The sequence below is a fragment of the Erythrolamprus reginae genome, chromosome 3, assembly GCF_031021105.1.
Source record: "Erythrolamprus reginae isolate rEryReg1 chromosome 3, rEryReg1.hap1, whole genome shotgun sequence".
Lineage (NCBI taxonomy): Eukaryota > Metazoa > Chordata > Lepidosauria > Squamata > Dipsadidae > Erythrolamprus > Erythrolamprus reginae.
The window spans coordinates 52,875,395-52,888,173 of record NC_091952.1 but is presented as its reverse complement, the minus strand read 5'-3'; the positions used below and the strand labels follow the sequence as shown (position 1 = coordinate 52,888,173).

General features: G+C 46.8%; 1 protein-coding gene across 1 annotated transcript in view; it reads right to left on the bottom strand.

Moving 5' to 3' along the window:
- Window positions 1–3,560: 3,560 nt before the first annotated feature.
- HMGA1 (high mobility group AT-hook 1) overlaps window positions 3,561–12,779 on the bottom strand; it is a 47,429-nt gene continuing 38,210 nt past the window's right edge. Inside the window, exon 6 of the mRNA XM_070745275.1 lies at window positions 3,561–4,014. Within this exon, the coding sequence (XP_070601376.1) occupies window positions 3,958–4,014 (57 nt within the window). The 3' untranslated portion in view covers window positions 3,561–3,957. The remainder of the gene's footprint in view (window positions 4,015–12,779) is intronic.

The window sequence follows — 12,779 nt, the reverse complement described above, 5'->3', positions numbered from 1 at the left end:
TTATGAGGAAAATATTGCAGATATGACAAATTTGATGACAAGATGCCTTATGAGGTCCCTGTGAATTCACGTCTACTGCTATGAAAAGAAGTTTAAAACATCACTCGTTTTATTCAAGTCAGTCACATTTTTTAGTAATAAATTTATTACTATAAGCTACTGATCATACTATCCTTTTGCATTGCAAGTTAACAAAGCCAAAGATCGCTTTAAAGAGCTACACTATTGATAATTAAGGTTATCAAGCATTGTTAAAGGAAATTTCATCTAACTCTTTGAAGAAAGAAAAGTTCATACTCTGCTATTGTCCTGATAAAGACTAAAAAAATGTGGCTATTTAATAAACAAGGTATGCTTTATTTGCAGACAAAGTTAAATCCTTTTGCTTCTGGGTACATGACATGCAATACATACAAAAAAAATCCAGGTTTCAGTGTTTTTAGCATATCCAAGTGAGGCAGGAAAAATGGTCTGAAATCTTATTTCCAGTCAACCTTTGGCAATATTGGGCTAGATGGATCAATATTAATACAGATTCCTGTGATCTTATTAATCACTGCCAAAAATAACCCTTAAATTGGAAACACTTGAAATTTGTTCAGGCATTGTGCAAATTATGCCATTCCAGGCTGGAGAGATGAAGATTTCAAAACAAGAGGGATCACTATTGTATATCTGTAAAAAGTTAAGAGTGATAATGGTCTTGGAAGATGAACAGATGCCAATCTGTTGGGCAGATGCTGAAGACCGATAGATGATTTTAATTTAGTGACCAGTTCAAGAATGATTGCATCCTTGTGTCTTTTACTGAATGAAGAACATTACCTTCTATATAATATATTGGATATTTAATGAACCAACTTAGTTTTGTTCCCTTTCAAGAGTGTGTTTAATGAAATACATACAGATGCCAAAAAAAAAAGTGAGTGGGCTATATAGTTTCCATAAGCACAGTATGTGTGTGTGTAAATGTCTCCTTTGATGCCTTCTTGCAAGCACTTTGCATTTTTAAAAATTCAAAAATATTTTTAGAAATGTATGCTGATCCCATATCAGTATTCTAAGGTAAAGTAACAAAGGGGTAACTGTAGTCCAATGCTCAATTTGGAAGTTTTCACTTTTCAAAGAAAAGAACGGCTAAGCTAGAATGGTATAAAAGGAGTTGGTGAGAAGCATTCTGACCAGTTTGCTTCCTGCTAAATTGTAACTAGGCAGGTCTCGAGGTCTCAAAATTCTTACTATAGCTAATATACAGCTTTATAAAAAAACCAAATGGATGTTTTGAAAAAAGCAGTATAAAGAAAATCATATTTATATTTTCAGAAATTGTCATATGGAGTTCCCACAGTGGAGCTTAGTATTTATAGCTGATTTTTAAAATAGCGCCCACTTTCACAGAAACTTTCTCTCCCCAATCATTCACCAGTCTGACAAATAAGAGCTTTTATCCCTTTTTAATAGCACAATAGTTTTAAAAGTCAACTGAAATGAAATTATCTATACTGTAAAATGTGAGTTCCAGAGAAAACCAGACAGAACCTGATGAAATAAAACTGTAATCAGTACAGCAGCAACAAACAGCAGCAATCTATGTTTTAAGAGAATGAAACTCAAAACGTATCCAGAGGTAGTTGTGAATGAAGAAGGAAAACCTTGACAGACAATATATACTGAAAAAAACAACTGTCAACTACTAACTGCTATTTTCAAAGGAGAAAAATCATAAAAACCCAAAGAGAGACCATGAAGGGAGAGAATTTTGCCATCCTGCTTTCCTTGGTCATGGCAAAGTCTTGTTCAATATAATTTCTGTGCAGAATGACTGAGCACCAAGTGAAAAACATTTCAGTTGTACGCTCCATTTGTGCACTGGCAGCTGGGGACAGATGGAGATGAAAAAAATGGAAAAGGGGTGGGTGAGAGAGAGAGAGGATCTCTGGTTATTGGATAAAAGATGAGAATTTAGGTCAGATTCACCCCAAACGCCTCAGCCTATGCAATCGTAACTGCTCTGGCCTTAAGGCAGCTGATTGGGGCAGGGCAGCATGTTGTCAACAAGAATATACAGACCCATCGCAAAGCACTAGATTTTTCTTGAACTACTAGAAATTGGGTGAAAAGGGTAGGATAACTTCCTCTCAATTATTCTTGCAAATACCTTACAGTAGGAAAAAATAATGTATCTATCCTTTTAATGTTGTGGCCTTTATCCCATTATACTCATTTCCCAGAAAAATAAAATCAAATCATCCCAATGCTCTCAAATCTTCCTCCTCGGCAAATTTTCTGCCAGTGCCAAGTTTTCCTTTTGGAGAGTATTATGGTCTCTCTGAAGTGGAAATTAGGATTGATAAGGAAGAACTAGGCTGTCCACTCTTTTCAACATGAATAAGTGGTCACTATAAAGATTTATAAACCCCTTTTTCGATAAGGAGTGTTCTGGAGAAATAGATCAAAAAACAGATATAATACAGAACTACATGAATTGGTAGGCTAAACTCTTAACCCTGTCAAATGAGAGAGGAAAACAAAATACAGTGAACCCTCGATCATCGCGAGGGTTCCGTTCCAGGACCCCACGCGATGATCGATTTTTAGCGAAGTAGCGGTGCGGAAGTAAAAACACCATCTGCGCTTGCGCAGATGGTGTTTTTGCTTCCACTGCCGCCCGCCCTTCGCCCGCCCACCCCGTTGCTCGCGCCCGCCCACCACATTGCTCACGCTGTTGCTGGGGCCGCTTCCCAGCTGGGGAGCCGAGCTAGGGAGTCCCGACCGCCCGCGCGTTGCTGGGGAAAGCGCGCGCGCTTGGGGAATCCCTAGCTCCGCTCCCCAGCTGGGAAGCGGAGCTAGGGATTCCCCAAGCGTGCGCGCTTTCCCCAGCAACGCGCGCGCGGTCGGGACTCCCTAGCTCGGCTCCCCAGCTGGGGAGCGGAGCTGCGATGTCCCCAAGCGCGCGGGCACCGCCCGCCCGCCCACGCTGTTGCTGGGGCCGCTTCCCAGCTGGGGAGCCGAGCTAGGGAGTCCGGACCGCGCGCGCGTTGCTGGGGAAAGCGCGCGCGCTTGGGGAATCCCTAGCTCCGCTCCCCAGCTGGGAAGCGGAGCTAGGGATTCCCCAAGCGCGCGCGCTTTCCCCAGCAACGCGCGCGCGGTCGGGACTCCCTAGCTCGGCTCCCCAGCTGGGGAGCGAGCTGCGATGTCCCCAAGCGCGCGGGCACCGCCCGCCCGCCCACGCTGTTGCTGGGGCCGCTTCCCAGCTGGGGAGCCGAGCTAGGGAGTCCGGACCGCGCGTGCGTTGCTGGGGAAAGCGCGCGCGCTTGGGGAATCCCTAGCTCCGCTCCCCAGCTGGGAAGCGGAGCTAGGGATTCCCCAAGCGCGCGCGCTTTCCCCAGCAACGCGCGCGCGGTCGGGACTCCCTAGCTCGGCTCCCCAGCTGGGGAGCGAGCTGCGATGTCCCTAAGCGCGCGGGCACCGCCCGCCCGCCCACGCTGTTGCTGGGGCCGCTTCCCAGCTGGGGAGCCGAGCTGGGGTGTCCCCGCGCGTGCCGCCCGCCCGCCCACGCCGTTGCTCGCGCCGCCGCTGGGGTCTTACGGGGGCAAGAGGGGGAAGACCCAGGGAAGCCTCTGCCCGGCGGGGAAACTCCACCATCTACGCATGCGTGGAAGGGCACGCATGCGCAGATGGTGGAGTTTACTTCCGGGTTGAAAACTCGCGAAATAGCCCTTTCGCGATCCTTGAGGACGCGAAACTCGAGGGTTCACTGTATAAAGTTCTCCCATTAAACATTACACATCAAATATGATGGTTGATCGGTTTTACACTGTACCCTAGTGTTGCTGTTTTGACTGTGAGAACGTTGGAGAGATCAGGTCAGGAAAAGGGTGAGGATTCTTTCCTCAGTCCCCGAACTTGACAAGAAATAAGAAAACTGAGCTGTGAGGTAGAATCAGTTGGCTATTCTCATTGTTCCTCTTCTGAAGATTCTTGAGAGATGTTGACCTCTTCTTCTTCTTTCACCTACACAGGAAGAAAATAGCATTAGGAAGATCTGCTGCCCTATTGTTCTTTTTTTACGACTAATCCTTTTACTGTAGCAGGAGTGAGGAACACCATTCCTCATGTTCTGTGCACCACCTTCAGATCACCCACTCAAAAAACCTTTATTTTATGAATAAATCAAACTCTTTATTGATATAAGCACACATAACGAAAACTGCCAAGAAGAAGGGAGTATCTTTCCTTTCTCTCACTTATCATATACATTCTCTTTCTTTCATATATCCTCTCCTCTAAGTTCACTTTTACCCTTATATATATTACTACATGTCTATTTTTCTTCCTACGTATTTGTGTATTGGACAAATGAATGAATGAATAAATAAATAAATTTTCTCTTTAAAGCTAAATGTCAACAATGTCCAGAAAAGGTGCCAAACTCGGCCTAATCAGCATTTCTAGATAACACGGTCCATTTATCATTTAAGCATATGAATTTTGTTCACCTGAGGCCTGGCAACAAGCATCCAGCAGGGAAATGAGTTTTATTGGGTCAGAAATCCTGGTTTTAAAGCCTTGTTCAAGCACACCCTTAGTCTCACATCTCTTTCATTGAACGACGTTGAATCCCCGCACCCAATTTCCCAAGATCCTTTGCCTTTATACTCCTGGAAATGACAACACACCACAAAGAGGCTAAATCAAAACACTAATACCTTTCTCCGTACTGAAGGAGCGGGTCCAGCAGTCACATGGGTTGCTCATGTCCAATCCGGTGGAACTGAGCCTAGTGTTAAAAAAGCTTGCCGGATCCGCCCCTTCCCCAGAATTCGCTCAGTTCGCATATCCTGCGGTTGTATTGTGATAGCTCGTTCAACATTCTAACACCTTCCCTTCGATCTTTTCCTTCAAAAGTAGTAAGAATTGTTTTACCATTATTATTTACTTGCACGGATAGCGCCAGCCGTTTGAGGCTCGGCTTTTTTCATTTGGAGAAGTTGCGGTTTCGTTTTCCCCCGGCGGTTTTGCCGTGTACGATTCCCGCTGCCGCTTGTGGATTCCTTTAATCCTTTGGCCTGGAGGTTTCGGTGCAAGTATTGATTTATTGATTCATTATTGTAATATGATTAAAGGGCTTTAATATACCTCCTGCGGAGTGAGACGCCTTTCTAGTCTCCTGGACTTAGTCGATCGCTTCCCCTTTAAAAATCCTATCTCGGAGCGATTTTTCGGCGCGAAGGCCTTCGCGCCCATTTTTAAATTTAGGCCTCTCGTGTTGGCCTTCTGCCAGCCGCGTAGGCCTCAGTCCACCGCGTGGATCCCGGAGCGGGCCTTGGGACGCCCAGGCTAAATTCTCCACCGGCTAAGCCTCCAACCAGAGTGCCTTGGTTTACTTAATTACAAAGTTTAGGGAGGCTGGGCCCCGCTGGATCTGGGGACACGAACTCTGGGTTTGCCCAGATTGCCCTCAAGTCTCAGCAGCTTCGAGGCCTCGAAGCAGGATCCATTCCTCTTGGGAAGTACTTGAAATTCTTCTCCTTAATTATTCAGTTATTGGCTCAGCCTTGTCTTCTGTTAATTGTCAGACTATGGCTACTTTTCCCAAGAGAGGCACAACTAAAGGTCCCAGAGAGGCCAGGCCTACAGGCGATGAAATTACTAGTATCCCCCAGGCCTCTTCCTCCTCTTCTCCAGGGGCCCGCCCCTCGACCAAGGTCACCAGGGCCGAGAAGAGTAGGGACCTAGCCCTACAAAGAATCCATGATAAATCAGCAAAGCGTTTGAAAGTACAGGCCCAAGTACTCAGTAGTCAAGACCCCCCAGAGGCTTCTAGTCTACCTCCTTCTGGGGTCCCTGTGTTATCTCTGGATGAGCCTAACCTAGACAGACCCCAACCTAATCTATGGGGCATAGGTCCAGAGGAACCAGATATTATTGAAGATTCCCCCCAGCCAGGATCCTCCCAGGCCTTTAGGGATTCTTCTGCCATTCCTGCTGATATTTCTAGTTTACCTCCTGAGTTCCAATCTATTTTTTCTGTGTTGTCCAAGGCCATTGATGCCAAACTCTCCACCATCAATGAGCTTTCCGTACCTCCTCCTCCTCCTCGTCCCTCCCGCCCCTTGGGTTCCTCCCCAGCGGTTAGAGCTCCTATTCAGGAGGATTCAGATTCCTCTCAGGACGAATATGAGGATTTGGAGGATGATGAGGATCCCTTTCAAGGCCTCTCAGATGATGAGGAATCCCAAATAAAGGTTCCTTCTCCAATTACTATTTTTCCTTCTCAATTGTTCAAATCTCTCCTCCTCAAAGCTAGAATTTCTACGGGATTAGCGGCCCAGGAGAAACAAGCCTCCACTTCCACTGATCCCCCGGAGGAGAACTTACCTTACTTCACAGAGGAACAGGAGGATAACGAGGTAATTCCTATGCCTAAATTGTTTAAAGATGCCTTTCTTAAACAGTGGGATTTCCCAGCCTCTGGCCTTAATCCCTCCACCAAGGACAGAAAATTGTACAAACTTTCCTCTTCCTATGAAGAGCTCCTCTCCTTTCCTAAACCGGATGAACCTGTCAAGATCCTTCACTCGGCAGCGGCTGTGCCAGGCGAAGCAGAGGAAGTCCTCCGCCCAGAGGACAAGCGGATTGAACCAATGCTCAAAAGAGGATTCACCGCAGATTCCTGGGCCATTAAAAGTTCTGCAGCAGTTTCCTTTTTCTCCAGAGCCATACTTCTGTGGCTTCGCCAACTACAACAGCATATTCCTCCCGATGACTTGAGAGGTCAACAAGACTTCAACAAGGTCTTTGCAGCTGCCCAGTACGTGGCTGATGCCACCTTGCAATCTACTAGATTTTCTGCTAAGTCTATTGCAGCTTCTACAACGGCAAGAAGACTCCTATGGATTCGCCCTTGGCAAGCGGGAGTACGCCAGAAGTGGCAGTTATCCCAGGGTCCCTTAAAGCGCGACCTTCTTTTCGGTGATCTTCTGGATCCACTCCTCACGGAAACCACGGACAAGAAGAAAGTCTTGGGCCCAACCACCAAAAAGGCTACCAAAACGCAGTCCTTTCGTCGCCCAGGGCGCCAGCCAGATCAAGCGGCTTCCTATCAGAGATCTCCAGGTCAGTATTCCCCCCGCTTTCGTTCCCAAGGTAGGAACTCCAGGGGCAGAGGTTTTCGCTTCCAAAGGGGAGCGTCCTCTAACAGGGCTTCAAAATAACCTAGATGGTAATTTTTCCTCAATTCCCATAGGGGGTCGCCTAGCCCATTTCGCCTCTAATTGGCGTCTCACCTCCAAGGACCCCTGGGTCATTGACTCCGTTCAAACAGGCCTTCTGTTAGAATTTGTTTCTCCTCCCCCGAAACGTTTTATTGCCTGCCCTTCTCCCAGGTCATCCTCAGATTGTAACCGTATGGAGGAGGCCATTTCTCATTTATGGTCAATCAGAGCCATTCAACCGGTTCCTTCCGGTCAGAAGGGCCTAGGATTTTACTCCATCCTATTTATGGTGCCAAAGTCCTCCGGAGGTTGGAGAGCTATTTTGGATTTAAAGAAGCTGAACCTATTCATCAAATATAGGAAGTTTAAGATGCACTCCTTATCTTCTATTTTGGCCGCCATCCACACGGGAGATTTCATGGTCTCTTTAGACCTCACTGAGGCCTACCTTCACATTCCTATAGCCAAGTGCCACAGAAAATTTTTACGTTTTTCCTTTCAAGGTAGGCATTTCCAGTATAGGGCAATGCCATTTGGCCTTTCCTCGGCCCCTCGGGTCTTTACAAAGCTCTTGGGGTCCCTGGCGGCCTATATCCGGGCGTTTCCCATCCACATTTTATGTTATCTTGATGATATTTTGATTCATGGGAACTCCCTAGAGAAAGTGATTTCAGACCTGTCTGTCACCATGTCAGTCCTTCAGGACCATGGATTTTCCATCAACTTTGATAAAAGTCATCTCCAACCTTCCACATCCATTTTACACCTGGGTTCCATTATTAATTCAGAATCCTCCCAGGTTTTTCTCTCTCCCGAGAGAAAATTCAGTATAGGGGAGTTAATTTCCAACATTTTATCCAAACCTTCAGTATCCATAGTAACTCTGTCTTCCCTTTTGGGGAAGATGGTGTCATGCATAGGCATCATTCCCTGGGCTCGCCTTCATGCTAGGGAACTTCAGTGGCTCCTATTACCCTTTCAGAGATCGGGGCACAGCAACTCAAATCGTCGCATTGTCATTCCACCAAGTGTTCGCAGATCCTTCAAGTGGTGGAAGTCTCCGGCCATGGACAAAGGATCCCCGTTCAGGTGCCCGGATCAATTTGTCATCACCACAGATGCCAGTCTATCGGGATGGGGCGCCCACGCCCAGGGGATGATAGCCCAGGGCACGTGGTCCCCGGAGGAAGCTTCCAGGCCAATCAATTGGCTAGAATTAAGAGCCGTTTCTCTGGCTCTGAAACATTTCTCTCCTCGCATTCCCAACCGGCACGTTCTCATTCTCACCGACAACATTGCCACAAAAAGCCATATCTGCAGACAGGGGGGCACGAGATCCAAGGCTCTCATGAGGGAGGCCCTCAAGTTAGGCCTTTGGGCGGAAAAACATCTTCGGTCGCTCCTAGCCGACCACATCTCGGGGAGCCTCAACGTCCAGGCGGATTGGCTATCTCGAGCAACGATAGACCCAGGAGAGTGGAACCTCCATCAGGACCTGTTCCATCAGATCTGCCTCAGATTCGGCCTACCTATTCTGGATCTCTTCGCGACCAATGCGAACGCCCAACTCCCTCGCTTCTTTTCCAGATTTCCATCCCCGGGAGCGGAAGCAATCAATGCCCTCCGGAGCCCATGGCCGCCAGGCCTACTTTACGCCTTTCCTCCAATTCCAATTCTCCCGGACGTGATTCACAAGGTCCTCACCGAGAGGGCCCGAGTGATCCTAATCGCCCCTCATTGGCCCCGCCGACCCTGGTTCGCGGATCTCCAACAGCTGTCCGTTCAGGACCCCTGGCGACTCCCCGTTCCGGGGGATATGCTGCGGCAGGGGGCCTCATTCCATCCAGACCCGGAGTGGTTCCCCTCACCGCCTGGCTGTTATCAGGAGAGACTTAGAACTGCGTGGTCATGACCCCGATACAGCGGAGGTCATTTTAAAGGCCAGAAGGAGTTCGACCAATCGAATCTACGACCACACGTGGTCCAAGTTTCACCAGTGGTGCCTACAGGAAGGCCTCTCCCCTCTGTGCATTCCCATACACAGAATCATCTCCTTCCTTATGCAAGGCTTCCATAAAGGACTTTCTACCAGCACCCTCCGGCGTCATCTGGCAGCCATTTCATCTGTCCTAGGGGGCCCCCGCAGACAGCCTCTCCGATCCTTTCCAGAGGTTCAGGAATTTCTCAAGGGCATAGCCAACCTCAGACCTTCCAAGGTCCACAGGTATCCATCTTGGGATTTGCCTCGGGTTCTCCATTCCCTCACGCAGGCACCATACGAACCCCTAAAATCAGCGTCCCTAAGGTACTTATCTTTTAAGGTAGCATTCCTGGTGGCTATTACCTCTGCTCGACGCATTTCGGAGCTGGCTGCCCTCTCAATCAGGCAGGACCTTTGTCAGTTCCATCAGGACAAGGTAGTCTTGCGACTGGACCCTACCTTCTTACCCAAGGTCAGTTCCATGTTCCACAGAACTCAGGATATTGTCCTACCTTCCTTCTGCCTCCAACGAGACCATCCCTTGACAATTAGATGGCACACTCTGGATCTTATTAGAGCGCTGAGAATCTATATCCAACGCACAGGACCCTTTCGGAGGTCAGAAGCACTGTTTATAGCCTATCACCCCAGAGTCATGGGGACCAAAGTGTCTTCAACAGTAATAGGCCGTTGGATCAGAGGGACTATATCTAAGGCCTATGAATCGGCCTCCCTCTCAGTTCCAAGGAACATCACAGCGCATTCCACCAGAAGCGCAGCCACCTCGGCCGCTTGGGCGACGCAAGCCCCGTTGGAGGAGGTCTGCAAAGCAGCCACTTGGGCCTCGCCAAATTCCTTCATCAGGCACTACAAGATTGATGCTTACGCTTCAGCGGACGCTGCCTTCGGCAGAAGGGTACTCCAATCCGTTATCTCACACGATAGCAATCTAATCCCACCCTAGGGACCATCTATTGGGTATGTCCCATGTGACTGCTGGACCCGCTCCTTCAGTACGGAGAATAGGCGTTGATTGCTTACCTGAACGCCTCTTCTCGTACGGTGAGCGGGTACAGCAGTCACTTCCCGCCCTTGTATGTGTCTTCCTTACCTTTCTATAATCCTTTTTTCCTCTAACAATAAGAGTTGAACACTACAGAGCTTCACAGCTGAGCCTAGTCTATGGATTCGCGAATTCTGGGGAAGGGGCGGATCCGGCAAGCTTTTTTAACACTAGGCTCAGTTCCACCGGATTGGACATGAGCAACCCATGTGACTGCTGTACCCGCTCACCGTACGAGAAGAGGCGTTCAGGTAAGCAATCAACGCCTATTTACTATGAAACTCCTCTCGCCTTCTGAGCAATCTTCTATAGCGAGGGTCTATCCACTGACTTTCTACTCTAATGTCTTCCCCATCCTCTGACTGGGACCATTACTCCATTGTCATATCAGCCCCCTCAAGTGGTTCCTCAGGGTCACTCAGGTCACTTTCTCCCTCACTCTCTGCTTCAGCTGCCAACCCACCTGGCCCAGGGTATCCAGAGGTACCAGCTCATCCTCCTCAGAATCTGACATGACCTGAGGTGGACAAGGAGCACTCACAATTGCTGCACAGAGGCAACTAATCTTCCTACCTTATTAGAGGGAGGAGGGTGGAAATCAAAAGAAGAACTTCAAGGAAATGGCTTTGCTCTTCCCGTTGTAATGCAGACCAGTGTGCTCAAGCAAAAACCCGTTCCTTTCTTAGCATCCATTTGTTGTATAATGTCATCATCAAAACCCTTACAAAATTAAAAACATCCAAGTTCTAGAGCAGACTTGGGCAAGGGGTGGCCCATGGCCCGCATCTGGCCCGCCCGCTATCTGTGAATGGCGTGGGCAAAAAACACGCAGTGGAGCCGGCGCCATTTCTCGCCGCTCAACAGCTGATCTGCCTCAGGGCAAACTTCTGCACCCTCCCATGTGCCGGAGGGGGGAGCTAAGCACTCCGCCACGAGGTTTAAAGAGAAAGGTGGAGGGAGGGCGAGGCAAGAGTTCCGGTTTGGGCAGCACCGCAGGAGTATGTGTATTTGTGGGTGTGTATCCTGTGGGGGAAAGGGGGCGGTTGCTCCCATTACCCGGTGACGGCGTTGCCCAAACCGGAGCTTTTACCTCGGCCTCCTTCAGACTTTCTTTTTAAAGCTTGTGCTCAGCCTCCCCCCAAGAGGCACATGGCCCCTCCCCGAAGAAAACGGCAGCTGCACCCCCCACCCAAAGTTAAGGTGAAAGAAATGAGAGCAAAAAGGGAGGAGAAACGAATGAGAGAGAGAAGGGGGGGAGAGGGGGAGAAATACACAGAAATGAGAGAGACCTAGAGGGAAAGAATGAGAGAAAAGGAAAAGGGGGAAAAGAGAGAGAAAGAAAGAAAAGGGAAAGAGAAGGAAGGAAAGAGTGGAAAGGGAGGAAGGAAGGGAGGGAGGGAGGAAGGAGAAATGGAGGGAACAAGGAAGGAAGGAAGGAAGGAGGAAGAATCAAATGAATGGAGGGACAGAGGAAGGACTTTTGGGGGTGGGGGTAATTTTTTTAAATTTTTCTCTCAACATACTTTCAAAGAATACAGTGTGTCATCTAATTTTCCATGAATAAAATGTGGTATTTTGTTAGTAACTAATATCAATCATCAAAATAGTTGCAAAAGTTTTTTTTTCTAATTTTGTCATCCAGTTACATTTTCTTTTAATTAAATTCCCTCCTTAATGTTCCTTCAAAAAGTACACCAATTATATTTCTAACTTATTAACCATTATGCCAAAGTGCTTCCTTCTTTCTTTATACATGTTTCTATAAACCAATAAAACCTTGTATAGCCAATCGGATGTTAACAAAAGAAAATTAAAAACAAAACATATACGAATTTCAGACTTCTTTCCCCCCCTCTAAATAGCACATTTACCTAATCCCAAATGTAAAAATTATTTCAACTCATCTAACATATAGCCAATTAATACTTATCTACATTTTTACTTAATTATTAATCTTAAATTTCAGTCAATTTGAGAAAAGAAAAAAAAGGAAAAAATTCTAAATATTCTCTATTTTCAATCAATTAAAAATCATTAACATCATTAATCTCCCGAACAATTCTAAATTCAATTCCATTTATGCATTAATCCAAATCAGTATCACCTACTACATATCTTATTATAATCAATACTTCTAACTTTATAAAAACAGATCAGCAATTCCTAAATTCATATATCTAAATATAAAAAATAATTAAAGTCCGGCCCACTAAAACCATCCCAATTTCTCATGCGGCCCCATGGCAAAATTAATTGCCCACACCTGTTCTAGAGTGTTTGCTTTTGAAGTCTATTCCTATTACAAGTAAACCTTGATTTACTGTCACTTACTGAGCCTGGAATTTCAGTTGTAAGTTGTTAAGTCAATGCATCACAAGACTGGAATCAAACTGATGACCATTTCAATTTAATTTAATTTAATTTAATTCATTTGACTTCTAATCTCAGTCCTAAATCATGTCACTGTGGTCATAAACAATGTGATTAAGCAAACCACATTGTTAAATGAATCATAAGG